At 45.6% G+C, this 22245-nt stretch overlaps 1 protein-coding gene across 10 annotated transcripts in view; it reads right to left on the bottom strand.

The window, feature by feature from the left end:
* The window catches only part of COMMD7 (COMM domain containing 7), an 80044-nt gene that overhangs the window by 43171 nt on the left and 14628 nt on the right, over window positions 1-22245 (bottom strand). For 5 of the 10 annotated variants that reach the window (XR_009344606.1, XR_009344605.1, XR_009344608.1 and 2 more), the window contains exons 4-8: window positions 18594-18650; window positions 18475-18533; window positions 17699-17789; window positions 17315-17364; window positions 16682-16730 (exon numbers count right to left, since the gene is read on the bottom strand). Coding sequence is in view for 6 of the 10 variants with exons in the window: in XM_059133557.1 (XP_058989540.1) it covers window positions 16682-16730; window positions 17315-17364; window positions 17699-17789; window positions 18475-18533; window positions 18594-18650 (306 nt within the window). In the remaining 4 variants the exon portion in view is untranslated. The other 5 variants (XM_059133562.1, XM_059133560.1, XM_059133559.1 and 2 more) reach the window with 4 other exon arrangements.

The raw sequence follows: 22245 nt of genomic DNA, 5'->3' as shown, positions 1-22245 counted from the left end.
CAGCCTCTCTACCTGTCAGGAAATCATTCATAAAAAATGACACCTTCCCAGCGCCCAGCTCCTGGCCTCACCCCAACCTCTGTCCTAAAGCCAGCTACACAACGACACTGCCTCCTCCCTCCTGCCTCCCTCCTACCCACTTTACACTTTCCTCCTGGGTCAAAGACGAATGAGACCAACATGAAATAAGGCCAGCTCAGCCTTGGTAAATCGGTATTTACCGGTTGCTTGCCCTGGGGACAATAGTAGAGTCAAGAACAGCAACAACTTCACTCAATCATGAACAAACATCAGTGACATGGCTTCCAAAAGATTTTCACTGTCACAGCCACGCCGGTGGAGGACACTTCTTTATCTTCAGTTTATGTATGGATAGCTAGAGGCTGCCAGGATACCTCGGCAGACACAGATCCTGAGCCAATCCTCCCACAAAGGAAAACTGAGGTCCACAGTGAGGACTTGCCCCGGGTCACACATGCGCTCAGACGTTAAGCCCATGTTTCTCAAATGGAGATGATATTCATGTTCTTCTTACTTCCCATCACTCAAACCCCAATGTACCCTTACTTGGGACATAAAATGCAGGTTGCTTTTCTGAAGAACTGAATTCCTTATCACAGCCCCGTGTGCCTGGGCCCTGCTAACTTCTGCCCTCATCATACTCCCTCTTGCTCTCCTTCTCCAGCCACCCTGGCCTCCTCATTTTTCAAACACACCAACCATGCCTCAGGACCTTTGCACAGGCCACCCCCTTCTGTCTACCGTAAGTTACTTACCAGGCTTCCTAACATCCTCCAGGACTAGGTTCCTTGTCACCTCCTCAAAGGGACCTTCCCTGACCACCATAAGAAGCCTCCCCCCCAACATACACACACAGATTATTCTCTATCCTTGCATGAACATAGTTCTTAACCCATTTTATGATAACATTTTCTTTACCTATTTACTGTCTGTCTCCACATGCAGAGTCAGCCTATAGGGTTGGTTTTGCTCACCACGGTGTCCCTATGCCTGATGCAAAGCAGACCCTTGGAAAATATTGTTGTATGAACAACTAAATAACTTACTGTATATGGTCCGAATCCCTCAGGCTGACACTCAAGTCCCTCTATCCATCTGACCATGTCACCAAGTTGACCAGTCAAATGAATATGTCCATTTCATTCACTGTTATTTTTTTTTAAACTTTTTTTTTTAAGTTTATTTAAGTACTCTCTATACCCAACATGGGGCTCCAACTCACAAACCAAAGATCAAGAGTCATACACTCTGGGGTGCTTGGGGGGGCTCAGTTGTTGTCTCCCTTGGCTCAGGTCCTGGGATCGAGACCTGCATCAGGCTCCCTGCTCTCAGGGGAGCCTGCTTCTCCCTCTCCTACTCCCTCTGCTTGTGTTGCTTCTCTTGCTGTCTCTCTCTGTCAAATAAATAAATATATATATATACACACACACACACACACACACACACACATAATAAATAAAATCTTTAAAAAGAAAAAAAAAAGAGCCACAAACTCTTCCAACTGAGCCAGCCAGGCACCCCTCACCCCCATTGTTATTATTTAACATTCAGGAGAGAAGCTCAAAAGAGCACTGGAGGGTGGGGGAGGAGCCAGGAGTTTGGAGCCCAGGTCCAGGGCTGCTCTGCCCCACCCACTCAGGCAAGCACTGGACAGCAGGGTCTGTCTGTGAACGATGGTATGTTGGAGTGTTCTGTAAGACACTCTGCGAACTGCCATTATTCTAGTCTCTGTGGCCCCAAGAGTGGCAGAGAGTCATCAAACACCCACAGCTTTATGAGAAGGTTTTTGAGCTGTGTCTGCATCAACCTTCTGATCAACCTCTAATCCACCAGGACTCAGACCTACGTTAGAAGCCAAAGCAAATAGTCAAATGATAGGATCAAGGGTTCTGAACATTATATGGACAGGAGAATCACCCGAATCACCCAGGGAGCTTGTTAAAAATGCAAATGCCAGGGCACCTAGGTGGCTCAGTCATTAGGCATCTGCCTTAGTTGTCTGCCTTCGGCTCCGATCATGATCCCAGGGTTCTGGGATCAAGCCCCTCATCCGGCTCCCTTCTCAGCTGGGAGCCTGCTTCTCTCTCTCCCACTCCCCCTGCTTGTGTTCCCTCTCTGGCTATGTCTCTGTCAAATAAATTAAATCTTAAAAAAAAAAAAAAAAAACGCGGGGCGCCTGGGTGGCTAAGTGGGTTAAGCCTCTGACTTTGGCTCAGAGGGTCATGATCTCAGGGTCCTGGGATGGAACCCCACATCAGGCTCTGCTCAGCGGAAAGCCTGCTTCCCCGTCTGCCTTTCTGCCTACTTGTGATCCCTCTCTGTCAAATAAAAAATAAGTAAATAAAATCTTAAAAAAAAAAAAAAAAAAAACAAGAAAAATGCGGATGCCCGGGGGTGGGGGCAGCCTGGGTGGCTCAGGTGGTTAAGCATCTGCCTTCCTCTCAGGTCATGATCCTGGGATCCTCAGATGGAGTTCTGCATCCAGCTCCATGCTCAGCAGGGAGTCTGCTTTTCCCTCTGACCCTCCCCTTTGCTTGTGATCTCTCTCTCTCTCTCTCAAAAAAAAAAAAAAAAAAAAAAAAAAAATCTTCTTTAAAAAAACGCAGGGGCACCTGGGTGGCTCAGTCATTAAGCTCAATCATTAAGTCATTAAGCTTTTGGCTCGGGTCTTGATCCCAGGGTCCTAGGATCAAGCCCTACATCAGGCTCCCTGCTTAGCGCGAAGCCTGCTTCTCCCTCTCTCTCCCTGCTTGTGTTCCCTCTTGCCATGTCTCTCTCTCTCTCTCTGTCAAATAAATAAATAAATAAAATCTTAAAAAAAAAAACATGCAGATGCCCCAATCCCTCTCCATCCCACCCCATGCCAATTTCACAAGTCGGGGCTGGGGCGAGGCAAATGCCCAAGGGGATTCTGATGCACAAAGGAGGCTCTCAGTGTTCCAAACCCTGGCGGTGCCCTGGAACCATGAGGGGCTTCTGAAAACACTGCTGCCAGCCTGTCTGCTGCCAGAGATCTGACTTCAGTGCTGGGAACCTGCCATGCGTGTTCTCAAACATTCCTTGGAGGATTTGTGGTGCAGCCAGGGTTAAGAACCACTGCCTAGATGCTTGTTTTCCAGATTATTCTAGTTGACCCAAGTCAGAGGACATGGATCATCTCATGGGAGATGGATGTCCAGGGTCAACGTCACCCAACTGCTATGCCCAGCACTTTTGGTAACACCAAACATTTCCTACGGGTTGTGCTGGACACATCCTCTGCCCTGAGGCCTTCACGCCCACATGAGCTAGGAGACAGCTGGGATAAGGGCCAGACCAGAGGGCAGGGCACAGACGCTCCTGTCACTTTCCTGCCTAACACCTGGCTGTGACTCCCTTCAGGACCAAGTTCTAAGGCAGGCCTTGTAGGATCTCTTCCCAGCCCAACATTAACCCTGGGTTTCTGGCATCTTAAACTGTGGCTAGTTGTCCACAAGGGTCAGACCCCTTCTCACCTCCCTACGCTGTTGCCCTCAGCAGTACCATCACCTCACCTTGCCGGCCTGCCTGGCTCCTGATGGTGCCTCTCCCCAGTCTGAGTCAGACCTGCCCTGTCAGGGCTTCTAGGGCGTGCCCCACATGCTTCCTCAGGCAAGCATCTGTGACACAGCCCTGGGGTCACTGTCCATAAAAGCAAAGCTGGGCATTCCCAGCAACCCACCCAGGCACACAGGGCCCTGGGAGAGCAGAGGGTAAGCAGGAGCAAGATGGGGTTTCAGGCTACTTTGGCCAGGTTCTTAGAGAACAGAGAGCCTCAGCCAGGCAGTCAGAGAAGAGTCTACTCTGTACCAACCCAAAACTAGAAGGTTGCCATAAGAATGGAAATCTGTGGTGCCTGGGTGGCTCAGTGGGTTAAGCCACTGCCTTCGGCTCGGGTCATGATCTCAGGGTCCTGGGATCGAGTCCCGCATCGGGCTCTGTGCTCAGCAGGGAGCCTGCTTCCTCCTCTCTCTCTGCCTGCCTCTCTGCCTGCTTGTGATCTCTCTCTGTCAAATAAATAAATAAAATCTTTAAAAAAAATAAAAAAAGAATGGAAATCTGTAAATTGACAGGCTAGGAATTACCAATTACTTTACCACTTGGTTAGAATCTGGACTCTGTACCAGCTGTGGGCCAGTGGACAAGCTATTTAACCTCTCTGAACCAATGGAGATCATTATAGCTCTAAGTCAGGGTTGCTTAAAAGCTGTAAAAGAAGCCTACATATATAAGGCACTTAAGGCAGTGCTTGGCAAAAAGAACCACCCAGTAAATGTAGGCAATTATTATTATTACTCATGGAACACCCGTGTAGAAAAGGCCTTTAGAGATCTAAATGAACTCCTACATTTTATAGTTGGAACTAAGGCAGGAAGGAGGAAGGTCCCACTGGAGCTGTGTCCAGCCCTCCCAAACCCAGAGCAGGACCCACTGGAAGAGTGGTGAGAGCTGGTGGGGGCTGCTGGGAATCACCTGATGGGCTGGCAGGATCCCAGCCCAGACTTTCCAATGACTTGGAGCCCGTCAGCGTCCCAACATCTTGGCTCTGTTTCCAGCAAAATCGTCGAGCGTATTTTAGGATCAGCAAAAACCCACAATGCCTTTGGCTGAGCACTTTTCCTCTTCTTGTTGAAGCCCAGGGGTATTTTCGAGGAAATTGAGTCCATCTGTTTCTGATTCATTTGTACTTAACTCATCACCAAGCTGTTTTGTAAGAGCCCTTTGATGTGAAAGCCGCCTTATCCCATAAGCCTCTGTAAGCCTTTATTTAGTCAACAGTAGGTAAACGGTCTCTCTCTCTGAAGAAGCCAGAGGCAGCTTCTTGATCTCCCTCAACACACAGGCCAGGAGAAGGGTAAGTGTGGCCCTGGGACTCCTCCTCCTTGGGCTCCTGACTCTGGTCCAGCCTGCAGTGAGGCCTCCCCAACCATCCACCGCCTCTGCTCTGGGGCCAGTGATCCCCCTTGTCCACCATGCATAGCCTGTCCACGTGGATTTACGGTTTCCTGTGTGTTGCCTGGGTTTCTTGAACTTGATTTCAAGGTCCTGGAAGATGAGAAGCCAGGTCTCCTCATTCACTGTGCCCCACCATCCCTGCACCATGCCTTGTACACAGTCACAGGGGCCATCACTTCTAAACCAAAAACGCATGGAAAGATCTCACAAGCTTTAAGGGCTCCCAAAGAGACAAGGGGGCAGAATTTTGAAACTGGGGCTGCCCTATACACAGCAAGCAGCTAAAAGAACCACTGATTGAACTACACACAGAAAGGTATAAAGGGAAGAGTCTGCCTCTCCCTCCCTCTGACATCCAGACAAAGCACACCACAAGTCTCAAATCCGCCCTGTTTCATACAGCAGGATGAAAAAAAATCGAAGAAGCCCCTAACCCAATAGATGAAACTCTTCACTAAAGGGTGACTGAACCATAAGATATTCCTGAAGAAAGCCAAGCAAGCTGTTTTAAGGGATGTCCCTAAATTTCAAGGCTCTGCAACCCATGATCCAGAGGCATCTCTATCAGAGGTAGACTGTTTGCAGGGTCCCTACTAGGCTGGTCATCTTCTGTGTTTATTAGAGATGTATTCAGGGTCTCTGAAAGGCAGGGGATGGTGTATGTAATCCTGTGGTTCTCAAATTGGAGCATTTATCACAATCACACTCCAAAGGCTGGTTAAAACACAGATCACTGGGTCCCACCCCAGAGTTCCTGACTCAGTAGGACTAGAGCAGGGTCTTTTTTTCTTTTTTTAAGATTCTACTTAGTTATTTGAGAGGGAAAATGAGTAGGGGAAGGAGCAGAGGGAGAAGCAGACTCCCGTGGAGCAGGGAGCCCCACTGATGTAGGACTCGATCCCAGGACCCTGGGATCATGACCTGAGCCAAAGGCAGACGCTTAACCAACTGAGCCACCCAGGTGCCCCTAGAGTGGGGTCTAAGACTGTACATCTAGCAAGTTCCCAGGTAATGCTAATGCTATTGGTCTAGGAACCACACTTTGAGAACCATTGGTCTAGCCAGTCCTTCAGTCCTGGCATGGAAATTTTAGGGGAGGGGTGTAGGTACCCAGTGCAGATAATTTTACTTCCTTTTTTCTCTGAATACTAACAACCCAAAGATGGGTGAGAGTGCTGACAATGCACCAACCTCTCTGAAGCAGGCACTGGGCTTAGGGCCCTACAGAGACCACCTCATTTAGTCCTTAACAATTACCCTGTAAGGTAGACACTCTCAATTTTACAGATGAACCCAAAGGTGCACATCGGTGAAGCAAACCTCAAGGTCACACATAGCTTAACACCTGAGCAGATGCACAGCAGGTGGCCAACATATTCTCACAGAACAAGTGTATCTATGAACACAGATGATAAAAGGCAGATCTGACGCCTGGGTGGCTCCCTCCTGGGATAGAGCCCCACATCAGGCTCCCTGCTCAGCAGTGAGGCTGCTTCTCCCTCTATCCCTCCCTCTGTGATCTCTCTCCCTCTCTCTCAAATAAAGAAATAAAATGTTAAAAAGGGGGGGGGGGTGCCTGGGTGGCTCAGTCGTTAAGAATCTGCCTTTGGCTCAGGTCACGATCCCAAGAGTCCTGGGATGGAGCCCTGTATTTGGCTCCCTGTTCAGCGGGGAGCCTGCTTATCCCTCTCCCCCTACTTATGTTCCTTCTCTGGCTGTCAAAGAAATAAAATATTAAAAAAAAAAAAAAAAAAAGGTAGATTTGAACCCAAGTCTGACTCCATAGCTCAGACTCATTCTATCCCATCAGCAGGAAGCAATAAAGGCCGTGCAAGCTCTGGGAGGCAAAGGACTAAAACTTCTCTGTCTGTCTGTCTTACCCTCCCTCCCTGCCTTTTTTTTTTTTTTTTTTTTCCTTCCTGCTTTTCCTTCTTGATTTTATAATAGTAGTGTTACACTAAAGCTTTTCTGAATCAAATGTACTGTCAAGATGTTCAGGGTCAGGGGTACCTGGGTGGCTCAGTCAGTTACATGTTCACTCTTGGTTTTTGCTCAGGTCACAATCTCAGGGTCATGAGATAGAGCTCTACACTGGGCTTCACACTCAGCCCAGTCTGCTTGTCCCTCCCCGTCCCCAACCTGTGCTCTAAAATAAATAAATAAAATTTTTTAAAAAGAAAAAAAATGTACAGGGTTGGATCTAGGGGACTGACAATGAAAAGGAATGGTAAGGAGCTGGTTCCAGAGAGGCCATGGGAAAGAAGTGGGACTACCAACTGGAAGAAAGGAAGACTCCCAGATTATGGGTCAGGCCAGCCCTGAGGAATCATCAGGGCCTTGTTAGGGACAGGCATCCAGAATTAATTCAGGTAGTTGGTGTGGAGGAAGTTAACTGTTTTGGTTCAAACATTTTTTACAAAAATAATAGATGTTCTTTGCAATCTTGGGGGCAGGGAAGAGGCTGGTTTTTAATTTTCACCATTTTCAGTTCTGTTTGAACTTTTGACTGTGCACCTTTCACATATTATCTTTAAAAATAGAGCACACTAATTTATGTGCATATTGAAAAATTTAGAAACTACAAATAAGTGAAAGAAAAAATTAAAAACCTGTAATTCTATGTAAACATTTTTTCCAAGAGTAGGTTCACGTTGATTTGTCTTGTAACCTGATTTGTTTGCCTCTACATCATGACCATGATCCCTTTCATAATACTATCTTCTTCAGTGTCAGTTTCAGTGGCTGCATGTTATCCCATTCTATACCCATACCATAACGTATATAACTGATCTCCTATTGCCTAATTCTAGACTATTCTCAATTGGTTGCTAGTATAAATTTTGGTTTATTTTTGGACTATTACCTTTTAGTCATCATAGGATCACCCATTGTTCAAGAAAAGACCAATTTGGGGGGAAAAAAGTGTCTAAAGGGGTGCCTGGCTGGCTCAGTGATCCAGAGGCATCTGGATAAGCATCTGCCTTTGGCTCAGGCCATGATCCCAAGGTCCTGGGATCGAGTCCCACATTGGGCTCCCTGCTTGGCGGAAGGCCTGCTTCTCCCTCTCCTACTCCTCTGCTTGTGTTCTCTCTCTCACTGTCTCTGTCAAATAAATAAAATCTTAAAAAAAAAAAAAGTGTCTAAAGATTCTTCCTACTTTAACACAGAAGAAGAAATAAAATATTATTGGGGCGCCTGGGTGGCTTAGTTGGTTAAGCATCTGACTTCAGCTCAGGTCATGATCTCAGGTCCTAGGATGGAGCCCCATACCGGGCTCCCTGCTCAGCAGGGCATCTGCTTCTCCCTCTCCCTTTCCCCCAGCTTATGCTCTAGTGCTCTCTCTCTCTTTCCCTCTTTTGCTCACTCTCTCTCACATAAATAAAATCTTTTTAAAAAAAGAAAATATTATTGGAGATGTTTCAGTGGTGGGGGGGGTAGCTTGTGTAATAAATACTTCCTAGTTTATTTAAGTTCTGTTAAAACCTTTTCAATTTTATGGAATTTTATGGAATGTGTTTATCTCTTAAACAAACAAAAGCCCTTTCTAGTTGGGAGTTAGATGACCAAGGCTCCAAATATCACCCTGTGACCCCATGCAAGTGTAACCCTTTTTTTTTTTTCTTTTTAAAGATTTTATTTATTTATTTGACAGAGAGAGATCACAAGTAGGCAGAGAGGCAGGCAGAGAGAGAGAAGAGGAAGCAGGCTCCCCGCCGAGCAGAGAGCCCGATGCGGGACTCGATCCCAGGACGCTGAGATCATGACCTGAGCCAAAGGCAGCGGCCCAACCCACTGAGCCGCCCAGGCACCCAAGTGTAACCCTTTTTCCCAGACTGGTGAAACAACTCCTAACTCTGAGAGTGTCCTGAGCTTCAGAGGAGATGATGGATGTAAAGGAATGAATGCTGGGAACTATACTAGTGCTCCTGATTCTAAAATCATCAATGAAAGAAACAACCCACTCCACTGGTCAGCAGTAAATGGACAAAAATAAAAGAGACTCAGTGCGTTAAAGCCTCTGCCTTTGGCTCAGGTCATGATCTCACGGTTCTGGGATCAAGGCCCCATACTACGAAATATAAGCTAGGTATAAAAAGGAAAAAACTCCTGATGTGTCAATAATATAAATGAATCTCAAAAAACATTATGCTAAGTGGAAAAAGCTGGGCACAAAAGGTTCACACTGAATGATTCTATTTACATTCTGGAAAAGGCGAAACTATGAAGACAGGTATCAGGTCAGTGGTCACCTGAATTAGGGGTAAGAGAAAAGGACTGCCTATGAAGAACATGGGGGATCTTTTGGAGGTGATGTTAATATTCTATATTAACACCTGACTGTGGTAATGGTTACATTACTACATACATTTATCAAAACTCAGCTGCACACTTATAAAGAATGAATTTTTAAAGATTTTATCTATTTGATAGAGTGTGAGAGTGAGAGCACAAGTGGGGGGGGGGGGACTGTGCCATCCAGGTGCCTCCCCCAGGGGCCCCCCAAAAGAGTGAGTTTCATTGCATGTAAGTTATGTCTTAAATTTTGACTCCCCTCGGGGCACCTGGGTGGCTCAGTGGGTTAAAGCCTCTGCCTTAGGCTCAGGTCATAATCTCAGGGTCCTGGGGTGGAGCCCCGCATGGGGCTCTCTGCTCAGTGGGGAGCCTGCTTCCTCCTCTATCTCTCTGCCTGCTTCTTTGCCTACTTGTGATCTCTGTCAAATAAATAAAATCTTTAAAAAAAAAAGTTAAAAAAAATAAATTTGACTCCCCTCAACACACACACACACACACACAAACACACAACTACAGTGCCATCCAAATACAAGGTATCCTCCATCAGACTTTACCTATAATAATTTTCACAGAAATTCTGAAATACCTTTGTGAAATATTATGCCAAAAAAAGCAACCCAGAAAAGACCAAGTATCTTCAAATATTTTCAGGAAGATATTTGTTGTTGGGTTATCTGGCTTTTGGAAAGGCCATTTCTATACTCTAGCAAATGCTCATGTGTGAGGCAGCTGGTCCCACTGTGGAGCAGCTGACCACTTGGGACTGTTCGGGGATTTTCCTTGTCATCACCAGCTTGTTTCTTTTGTTTGTTTTTTTCTTTTTTATATCACCAGGGTAAAAAGAAACTCTGTGTCAGAACCAAACAGTGAATGTTTCCCCACCCCAAACAGGACAGTTCTTTTTCCTCCAGGGAAGAATACAGGTCTTTCTGGTTGATCTTCTCTTGGCTTGACCATTGCTATCTCAACGAATACTATGCTCCAATAGCAAATAAAATACAAAATAAGAATAACCTGCAGCCAAAAACTAGGTTAACAGAGAGCAGATTTTTTTTTTTTTAAGATTTTATTCATTTATTTGACAGACATAGTACACAAGTAGGCAGAGAAGCAGGCAGAGAGAGAGAGAAGCAGGCTCTGCACTGAGCAGAGAGCCCGATGTGGGGCTCGATTCCAGGACCCTGGGATCATGACCTGAGCCAAAGGCAGAGGCCTTAACCCACTGAGCCACCCAGGCGCCCCCAGAGAGCAGATTTCTAAGCAGGATAGTAACAAGAGTGAATCAATGCAAAGATAAAATATAGTAAAAAAGGCCCTGCTCAAATCCCCCAGCATTGCAGCAAAATCCCTAACAGTCTACAGGCCCTGATCAATGCTCCTGATTCAATAGGTAATATTTGTGACAAGACCCCAATACAACAAAGTGACTAGAGGAGTTCCTAGAGTTCATAATGAAATCTGAACTAGAGCAAACGGGAGTGAGGCTATACTCTCCTCCTGCATAGAAAGAGGTGCTGAAAATACAAAATTGTCAGTTACCTGTGCACACAGCTTAGTTTCCCACTCCCAAAGGAACCAGAGGAGCTCTGGCCCACAGGAGGCATTCCAAGAGCATTCTTGGAATCACGCGGCAAGAAGCTCAGGGGCTGGTGGGAGATGGCCCTTGGAAGATGGGTGCCCAGCCTCACCGGCTGCCTTGTATCTATGATCTCTGTTGACTAAGCAATGATCAAACTAACTTCCCCAAAAGCTAGGTAGGTTCACTAACAGTCCTGCCAGGGAGGATCTACACACAGCCTCATTTCATTTCAACTGACAACAGACCTGTGACCAGGTGGGGGTGTGGAGCTGACTCATGTTAGGGTTACCGAGCTGAAAAACAAGTCTTTTTTTTTTTTTAAAAGATTTTATTTATCCATTGGACAGACAGTAGTAGTAGACACAAGTAGGCAGAGAGGCAGGCAGAGAGAGAGAGGAAGGGAAGCAGGCTCCCCGCTAAGCAGAGAGACCGATGCGGGGCTCCATCCCAGGACCTTGGGATCATGACCTGAACCGAAGGCAGAGGCTTTAACCCACTGAGCCACCCAGGCGCCCCTGAAAAACAAGTCTTATCAAGAAACTCATGGGCTGGTGTGGAAGAGAATCCTGGAAACAAATGATGACAATTATTTGATAACAAATAGCTAGCAGGCATCATGACCAGTTCAATAGCCTGGTGAGGGAAGAACTACACCCATTTCAAAAAGGAGCTATCTCAAAGATAAGAAGTCGGGGGCTTGCCTGAGGTCACACAGTTGGAAAGCAGAGGAGCCAGGACTGGAACCAAGCATTCTGATTCCAGAGCCTACACCCCTGGCTTCTGTAGTGGGTACATTACTGGAGACCAGAGATCTTATTAGGGCCTGGACATGTCAAGGGAGGCCCTCAGAAGTGCCCTGCATGCTACATCTCAAAGCATGGACAAGCACTGTAGGCCCAAGAAGAGGCAGATGGCTTCATGGCTTGGCAGCTGTCAGCAGTATGGTAGGACCAGACACTCCTGGAGAGGATATATGCCAAGACTCAAGGGAGAGAGAGGGGTAGAAGGTATAGGCAGGGCCAGACTGGGGGTTTGGTGTGTTAAGAGGTTTGGGCTTTACCCTAGAAACCAGGCAGTCATGAGTATCGGGATCTGTCTGCTGACATGAGACTTGCCTGTAAGAATGCTCACGCAGGAACAGTTCAGATTGTGGAAGCTAGGAGGTTGCAAACTGGGTTGGGACCATCAGGAAGCCACTGTTGTGATACAGGTGGGGCAGGAACGCCTGAATTGGGCAGGGCACAGAGCTCTTTGATCAGAATCTGTCCAGTGGCCCGGTGGGTACAATTCTTATGGATTATCCGAAGACCAGGGCTGGATGGCTTGCCAGGCTGAATCCATTTCTGGTCTCTCAGGATCCCTCTGAATGAACTAAAGCAGGATACCCATGACTCACAGGGTAGCACTGACCTCTGGTCAGGGACCAGTTTCAGTCTCTAGGGACTGAGCACTTCATTTCCCTATATGTAAGTATGAGTGGATTTAATTAGATTGTATTTTAGGTGTCTAAAATTCACATTCTGTGAATTCACCTTAGATTTCCATTGTAGGCACATGAGGCCCTCAGAAAGCTCACACATTTGGACACTGTCCAAAAGCATCAATTTGCTCTTTTTTGGTGTTTGTAAAATTAATCTGGTAATCCTTCATAAATTGGAATAATCTCTATGTAAATCAGTTGGGCACTGTGATAGTTAATTTTGTGCATTAACTTGACTGGCCTGCTATGTCCAAATATTTGGTCCAACATTATTCTGCATGTTTCTGTGAAAGTGGTATTTTGGGGGGATAAGATTAATATTTAAATTGGTGGGGACACCTGGGTGGTTCAGTCAGCTGAGTGGCTGCCTTTGGCTCAGGTTGTGGTCCTGGGGACTTGGGGTTCTGGGATAGAGTCTGGCATCAGCAGTGGGCTCCTTGCTCAGAGGAGAGCCTGCTTTTCCCTCTTCCTCTGCCCCCCTACTTCCCACTTACTTTCTGACAAATAAATAAAATCTTTAAAAAAAAAAAAATTTTAAACTGGCAGATCTTTATTTTTTAAAGTATATGTGTCCTTAACATTACCTGATCGATGGCCAATGTTGTTGCTGTTGGTTTTTTTTTTTTTAAAGATTTTATTTATTTAATCTTGGCTTGAGTGAGAGCGAGAGTGGGCATACGCACAAAGTGAGAGGGAGGGCAGCAGACTCCCCATGGGGCAGGGAGCCTGATGTGAGGCTCAATCCCAGGACCTGGAGTTCATGACCTGAGCCCAAGGCAGACGCTTAACAGACTGAACCACCTAGTTGCCCCTAAACTGGTGGACCTTTGTATCAGAATAAAGTAGATTCCCTTCCATAATGTGGGTGTGCCTCATCCAATTAGTTCAAGGTCTTAACAAAGACGGACTCCCCTACCTCCCCAGCAAGAACAAATTCTTCTAGTGGACTGTCTTTGGACCCAACTCCTTCCTAGGTCTCTAGCCTGACAGCCATTCCTACAGATTTTATTAATTTATTATTATTTTTGGGGGTAATCTCTACACCCAATGTGGGGCTTGAACTCATGACCTAGAGATCAAAAATTGCATGCTCTTCTGACTAAGCCAGCCAGGTACCCCATCCTAGGGTGTTTTTTTTTTTAAAAGATTAATGAGGGGGGGCGCTTCCCCCTCTCTGCCTACTTGTGATCTCTCTCTCTCTGGCAAAAAAATAAATAAAATCCTTTTAAAAAATTTTACTTACTGGGGCACCTTGGGCTCAGGTCATGGTCCCAGTGTCCTGGAATGGAGCCCTGCATTAGGCTCTCTGCTCAGCAGGAAGCCTGCTTTCCCTCTCCTAGCACCGCCCCCCCCGTGTTCCTTCTCACTGTCTCTCTGTCAAATACTTAAATAAAATATTTACAGAAAAAAATATTTTATTAATTTGAAAGAGAAAGCACAGGGGCGCCTGGGTGGCTCAGTGGGTTAAGCCTCTGCCTTCTGCTCAGGTCATGACCCCAGGGTCTTGGGATGGAGCCTTGCCTGCATCAGGCTCTCTGCTCAGCAGGGAGCCTGCTTTCCCCCACCTCTCTGCCTGCCTCCCTGCCTATTTGTGATCTCTCTCTCTCTCTCTTTCTGTCAAATAAATACATAAATAATCTTAAAAAAAAAAAAAAGAAAGAAAGAGAAAGCACATGTGTGCAAGCAGGGGGAGGGGCAGAAGGAGAGGGAGAGAATCCTCAGGCAGATTCCCTGTTGACTGCAGAGCCTGTTAGATTTCATGACTCCTGAGAACATGACCTGAGCTGAAAACAGGAGTTGGACGCTTGGGGCACCTGGGTGGCTCAGTCATTATGCGCCTGCCTTCCACTCAGGTCACAATCCTAGGCTCCTGGGATGGAGCCCCACGTCCTGCTCCCTGCTCAGTGGGAAGCCCACTTCTCCCTCTCCCACTCCCTCACCTTATGTTCCCTGACTTGTTTCTGTCAAATTAAACAAACATACAAACAAGTCTTTAAGAGAGTTGGACACCTCACTGACTGAGCCACCCAGGCACCCCAGGAAGGACGTTTAAGAAACAGCAGAGGTTATCTGTTGGAGGAAACTGAGTAAATGAGAGAAGGATCTTTTTACTTTATTCCTTCTTATATATTATACATGCATATATTCTTTGACCTGGCAATTCCACATCCATATATTTATACTTCCACTCATGCAAAATGACATACATACAAAAATACTCAGATGCTGGGACGCCTGGGTGGCTCAGTTGGTTGGACGACTGCCTTTGGCTCAGGTCATGATCTCGGAGTCCTGGGATCGAGTCCCGCATCGGGCTCCCAGCTCCATGGGGAGTCTGCTTCTCCCTCTGACCTTCTCCTCACTCATGCTCTCTCACTGTCTCTCTCGCAAATAAATAAATAAAATCTTTAAAAAAAAAAATACTCAGATGCAGCATCATTTATAGAAGAATGGAACCAACCTAAACACCTACCAGGAGGAAACCAGTTAAAAAAAAAAAAAATCATCCATTTGGAGAAACATGGTGCATCTGTTACAAAGGAGGAGGTTGCTCTGTTGTTTTTGTTTTTCCCTTTCTCTGTTCAGATGTGGAATGATTTCCAGGTAAAGCAGAAAAAAGCAAGACACAAGACGCTGTGTGTATACTATGCTATCACTTGTATGGGAAGTAGGTTAAATTCTATGCCTATGAATTTGCAAATGCAAGAAATATGTCTGGAAGAACACAGAATAAACTTAACAGTGGTTACTAAGGGAAAGGAATTAGGTAACTGGGGAATGGGGATGAGAAGGAATTACTTCACAATGTACCTTCTAAACCATGGGGATGTATTATCTATTCAGAATTTTTTAAAAAATTCCTGAGGAATATAAATCATATGCTAGGTGGGACCCTAAAGTCATCGGAACACAACACTCATGCTTTTCTTGATGTTTTTAACCTGAATCTGCCCTGAACTGCTCTTACAAATTCTACCTTTGGACCACAGCTAATTTCACTGAAGACTCACAGCCTTCACCAAAACCAGGATAACTGCTGAAGATTAGAGCACTAGCGCTCTGCAAGGCAGATGACTCTTTCATCCATTCACAGAGACAACTGGATTCAGACCTTTTCTTTAGAAGCTTTTTTTATTCATTGTCTAACCAACAGAGGTCAGCTTGAACCAAAACAAGCTAAAATAGCCTCATTACAACACAACAGGGCACAACCCAAAATGAGGACAGAGGTTGGCCTCAGTTCTTTTCAGAGCAGACCAAGCAAGTATTTATACACAGGTGCCCCATTAAAAACTGATTAGCAATGCACCACCACCCCACAAATGCAGAGTGCATAGAGAGATCGCTGGGGGCTCCCCACATGTGTCAGCCATAAATAAGCCCTTGCTTTTTTGAGGAAAGGATGACCAGTGTGCATCTTGAGTGCATCTGTTTACTCTGGAACTCTAATGGGGAGGTAACCATTTATTTCCTCCCCTGAATTTGAGATGCAATAATAGCCTGTATGAATACCTAAAAAGTGTCCTTGGAGACAAGGTTCCCTTAACAAAGAATTCAGAGTAATCTTATAGGGTTCTTTAGTACTTAATCCTGTCATTTTCCAGAAAACTTTGCACATGGGCTCCCAAGAAGCAAGCAGGGCCCTTATCAGCACCCCACAGGCCTGTGAGTGAGGTGCCTCTCAGAGCAGCCACCCATGGAAGAGAAGAGGGAAGGGGCCAGAAATCAGCTCAAACACTCCATGCTGCTTCTGACTCGCTCCATCTCGTGCAGAAAGCTGTAGAACTGAGGCAAGGTTAATTCTGGGGAGAGAAAATTCAGCTTCAGGTAAATGTTTCCAACTCCACAGAATCATCCAAGAAAATGAATTTCCACCCAGAGATTTTTTTTTTCTTCTTTTTTGACTTAGTACATCTAAGCAGCACTTGATGGGTAATTGACCACAATAAAGAACTGAGAGCCTTGAACACAGAAAGGTTCTCGGCTCCCTACAAAAGTGGAGAATTTAAAAATGGCATAACTTCACAGCACAAAGAGATGAAAGGGCATTATTCAGGATGTTCAGCACGACTTTTGCAGCAAGAGCGGCTTGCTCTTCAATCTTTGCTGTCCCTTCTCCCTGCACTTTCCCTTTTTCAAAGAGGCTCTTCAACTGTGGGGTCTCCAACCTGCTGATGGCTTATTATTTATGAGAGGAGAGGCAGTGGAATGGCTACTCCACAGCTCAGGGATGACTTTTTTCCTAGAAGAAATGATTTGTGGTGCTTCACAAGACCACTGATTGCAGAGAACATGGAAAAAGTGAAAAGGCTCAAACAGGAATTCAGACTCACCTATGTACAAATTTTCAGTTTGATTTCCTTTCTTAACCACCAACTTTAACTGATTAAAAAAAAAAAAAAGAGGCAATAAAAATTTAAATTAAAATGATGACAATAGGGCAAAGAAATTTTTGAAATCTTTTCACTTAAACATCAAAGCATCCAGCTTCTGACTTGAGCATAAAAGAGAAGCAATCTGGATCACCAAAACTTCTAACAATTTTCATGACTACAAAACAATCAAGCTTTTAAGAAAAATATGAAGATCCTATTAATCTGAGAGTTGGGACGTTAGTGGCCACGTGTCTGGCTGACCACACGGCTCTGAAGTACTTGGCACTTCAGTGAACAGCCGCTTAACTGGGTCTTTAAAAAAATCCAATGACAGGGGTGCCTGGGTGGCTCAGTGGGTTAAGCCTCTGCCTTCGGCTCAGGTCATGATCCCAGGGTTCTGGGATCAAGCCCCGCATCGGGCTCTCTGCTTGGCAGGGAGCCTGCTTCCTCCTCTCTCTCCGCCTGCCTCTCTGCCTACTTGTGATCTCTGTCTGTCAAATAAATTAAAAAAAAAAAAAAAAATCCAATGACAATTTTGTAATTCTTAACCAAGTCAAAAATCTACCCGTTTTCACAGATCAGAAGACTTACTTGTAAAAAAATACTTCCCACTTTCTCCAGTTCACTGCTCCCAGATGTCACTGTGACACAAAAGAGAAAATTCGTTAAGTGATGGGTTGACAACGTACCTACTCTCAACACCTCAATCTCACAGGCTGTCCAGCAGAAGCCATGCAGGGATGAACATGAGGACAGCAAAATGTGCTCTTCAGGAAGTCAACTTACCAAGAGCCAAGGACACAAAAACAGCTGCCAAACGCCAGCAGCAATACAGAGAAGCAGTTGCTAGCCCCAACTGTGAGCCCTCAGTCTGTGAGGACTGAGGACGTGTGCTCCCCATGGAAACTATGTGAAAGCCTCTGCAATCCCACCCTACACCCCCCGAATGACCCGGAACTAGCTCTAACTAGTTACCTCCAAATTTCCACTCCATATCTACAAGCTGGTTAATCATCAGAGTTTGTCCTATGGCCCATCGAGCAAGGGTGGGGGCACTCTGCTTCCACTAGAACAAAAGCAAAAAGCTGAAGTCATAACAATGGGGAAAATGCCCCCTCTTCACTCTGTACCCCAAAACAGCAACGTTTAGTATTTATACAGACAAGGGGAAGAATGCAGAACCAAGGGCTCAGCCTAAATGCACAGATCTGAAAGACGGGCAGTAAAGACCGGCAGAAGACCACATAAATGTTTTCTTTCATTCCAAGATGGAGTCCCAGTTTGGGACAAAAACTGCAGGACAGCTAAAGTCAGTCAAATCAGAGGCAAAACATCAGAGATGCACTAAATAGTGCCGCCATTTAAACACTGTATGTATGTCATTTGCATGAAACCCATTAAGCTGGGGAAATGACACAGAATTGATTGATGGCTTTTCCTTAGTCGGCATTTCACACTTGTTTCTTTTCATGAAATAAAAACAAAACAATCTTGGGGCACCTGGGTGGCTCAGTGGGTTAAAGCCTCTGCCTTCGGCTCGGGTCGTGATCCCAGGGTCCTGGGATCGAGCCCCACATCGGGCTCTCTGCTCACTGGGGAGCCTGCTTCTCCTGCCCCCCCACCCCGCCACCTGCCTCTCTGCCTATTTGTGATCTCTTTCTGTCAAATAAATAAATAATATCTTTAAAAAAAAAAAAAACAAAAAAAAACAAAACAATCTTAATTAACTCTGATTAAGAGGAATATGATACCTTTTCAGAAAAGTAAGTGGCTTTCTCCTCACTAAGACCTATAAGAGAACAGAAAGAAACTTGAACAAAATAAAGAGCTGCCAGGCCTGTCACCCTGAGCAACTTTGGCAATGACCTACCAAGAGTTATGAGATCACCCCGGACCTGATCCGCTGTGAGACTCTTCTTCAACGCACCTGGGAAATGGGAGAAATCAATTAAAAAGGACGTATCAGTTAATCAACTGGCAGTAAGTATTAATAGAACGACTGATACGACAGAGAGGACAGAGGGGATATACAAATGACGGGGCTAGCTCCAGGAAAATCTCAATCCAGCTGGGAAAAAAAGGCACAGAGGAAGCAACTGGAGAGTGGGACAGCATGCTTTGTTTCTTGTACAACGCAAATGTTTACCCCTCCGAAAGCATGAAAGAACTTAGAAAGCAAGAAGGACTTTATGGGCTTGGGGCTGGGGATACCCATGTGAGCAAGGAGTAAGGCCACAGAGTCCTGGAGCCAAGCCCGGGAGCTCAATGTCAGGGTGGGAAATAAGAGCAACAGCCTAGTGCTGCGCTGTGCCATCCAGAACCACTAAAGATGGGTGGGTCATTTAAACTTTATTTTCTCCTAGCACCCCCTTAAATTTTAATTAATTAAAATTAAACAAAATTTAAAATTCTGCTCCTTAGATGCACTGTTTCATGTCCTCAATGGCCACACAGGTCTGGTGGCCATAGTACTGGGCAATGTGGACTGGAAACCATTTCCACCTAGTTAGTTAGTTCTACTGGACAGAGCTGCCAAAGAAAATCAGCTTTCAGAAGGTAAACGAAGATGGAGTAACAGCTGGCTTCTACAATTCCCAAGTCACTTCCAGAGGGGCAGACAAAGCTTCCCCTCACAAGCCCTAAGAGCACTCCCCTGTGGGGGCTGCTTTGTTCTGCTTGCGAGGTCCAATTCCTGAAAACAAAGTGTTGCCAGCAATCTGGGCTTCTCAATGATTAACCTCGGGCTACAGCCTAGAGTCACAAATGGCAACCGCCTTAAAATTTTCCACTTCTTAGTCTTCCAGAAGCTGACTAATTAAAGAATAAGGAGACATCCACCACCATCCAGGGAAAGCCCTAGCATAATACCCTGAGCCCAACTCCCCACCCCCAGCTCACTCCTGAAAAACAATCCTAAAGGCTGTTTGTCCCCAGCAAAATAAACCATGTAAACAAAGGGAGGAAATCTTTTATCGCCAAAATCAGACTGAGCAAGGAAGCCATAGCAAAATGAAAAAGGCAAGACACCAGGAAACCTTGGCCATAAAGGCAATCCAAGACAGCCACTCCCTAGCCAATTCAATTAATTCATGACTACAACATGTATAGCTCCTTAGTGTGTATCTAGCTCAAATCCAGTATTTTACTTGATGATCCCAAAGTACTCTGAAGTGGGGATTACTAATAAAACCTTTAATTTACCAGGAAACTAAAGATAAGAAAGATTAAGCTTTTGGAGAGAAAATGTGGCAAGGCCACAGTCACCAACTACACTGCCAGTAAGTCCCCCACCAGATGTGCTCTTGAGAGCACCCTCAAATATACCTGCAGAGCGCTTTAGCAACGTCAGTAGTAAAGATAAAATGTCAGGAACATAGCTGACCTTGAAGGCTGACCAGATGAATCCACTTCTCTGGCCTCATGGAAAGGCTCATGGAAAGACAGAAGTCACAGTCACTGCACGAGCATTTACTGAGGACCTGCCAGTGGCAGAACTATGCTACTGCTGGGAAACATCCATAGACACACAGACTATGTCTGCCCTCGTGAGGCTCACCTTCTATTGGGAAGAAAGACTACAACAATAATTTAACAAGTAAGGAAGCCATATAGAGCATGGCTGAAAAGTGCCACAGAGAAAAGCAGCAGAGTGGGGTGAGGTTGGAATGCTAGGGAACTCTGCTCAACAGTTGATTAAATACCATTTGTGACTACTGCTCATTGCTGATTCCTCTGTTTTTGTCCAGTGAGAAAGAACTCCCTTGGGAGAGGAGAAGGGGCATTATCACCTTTTCTTAAGTAACAGTTACCCACAAGGGCTAAAGATCTTGCTAAGTAATAAAATAAAACCAGGCTTGGGGACGCCTGGGTGGCTCAGTTGGTTAAGCAGCTGCCTTCGGCTCAGGTCATGATCCCGGGGTCCTGGGATCGAGTCCCGCGTCGGGATCCTTGCTTGGCAGGGAGCCTGCTTCTCCCTCTGCCTCTGCCTGCCTCTCTGTCTGCCTGTGCTCACTCGCTCTCTCTCCCTCTGTCTCTGACAAATAAATAAATAAAATCTTAAAAAAAAATAAAAAATAAAAAATAAAACCAGGCTTAAACAGTAGTCCTAAAGCTGAGTTATCTATAATCTGGGAGTTATCTGTATCTAGAAGACAATCATAGTATTAGCAGCAGTGCACTTGCACTCCCTAAAGTATTTCACATTGAGTATCTTCCTTTATTCTTACAGTGATGTAAGAACTTCTATTATAGGGGCGCCTGGGTGGCTCAGTGGATTAAAGCCTCTGCCTTCAGCTCAGGTCATGATCCCAGGGTCCTGGGATCGAGCCCCACATCCGGCTCTTTGCTCAGCGGCGAGCCTGCTTCTCCCCTCTCTCTGCTTGCCTCTCTGCCTACTTGTGATCTCTCTCTGTCAAATAAATAAATAAAATCTTTAAAAAAAAAAAAAAAGAACTTCTATTATAAGATGTTTTCTGAGGACACTGATTCTCAGAGAGGTTCAGTAACTTGGCTCAAGATCTCAAAGCTGTTAAGTAGCTATGGTGACAAGTAAGCACACAAGGGCCATCCAGCAACCAAATGCAATGTGGGAACCCTCCCTGGATCTCGATGACAGCAACCAACTACAGACAAACAAAATGCTTGAGACAATGGGGACCTCTGAACACTGACTGCATATTTTAATTTCAGATACGATAATGGCATTGTAGCTTGATAAGGGGGGGGATTTATCTTTATCTTTTGGAGATAATGACTAGGTATTCAGAAATAAAATGGCACGACCTCCTGGACCTCCTGAGATGTGACTTCTGAGATGCGCTTTAAAATAATCCAGTTTGGAGAGCAGTGAGAAGTGGGTGGGGTGTAGATGAAACAATCTGGCTATGGGCTGATAACTACTGAAGTCAGGTGTTTTTAAGAATTACATACTAAATAGTAAAAGAAAAACATTAAAAAACAAAAACAAAAGCCACTGGGCTTTATGCCAAGCATGGGAGGTACTGGTCCCAGCTTCCCCACTGTAAGATCCTAAACAAGTCACTTCCCTTCTCTAGGGCTCTCTTTATCTGTAAGACAAAGATTAAACTAGAGCAAGCTTACCTGACCCTCTCCCTGCAAAAGAAAGAGGGGGAAGGGAAAGGGTAAGGGAAAGAGAGGACAGGTTCTATGGTTAACTGTTTCTCAGATACTGGGTAAGCAAGTTTCTTTATTATGGGACTTCTCAGAGCCTGAGATATGTTAATGTGTATGTCTCTCCAAGATTCCAAGGCTGGGGTGGGGGACAGTAATCCTGGCTTCTGGCCGACCACAGAAGCCTTTTCTGGATGAAAATACCAATTTGGGGGGGGGGGGGCGCCTGGGTGGCTGAGTTGGTTATTGGACTGCCTTTGGCTCAGATCATAATCCCGGGGTCTGGGGATCAAGTCCCGCATCAGGATCCCAGTCCCTTGGGGAATCTGCTTCTCCCTCTGATCTTCTCCCCTCTCGTGCTCTCTCTTAACTTGCTCTCTCTCTCAAAAAAA

Source organism: Mustela lutreola, chromosome 9 (assembly GCF_030435805.1).
Source record: "Mustela lutreola isolate mMusLut2 chromosome 9, mMusLut2.pri, whole genome shotgun sequence".
NCBI classification, from domain to species: domain Eukaryota; kingdom Metazoa; phylum Chordata; class Mammalia; order Carnivora; family Mustelidae; genus Mustela; species Mustela lutreola.
Note: the sequence above shows the minus strand (reverse complement) of the source record. Positions and strands in the feature narration are given on the sequence as shown.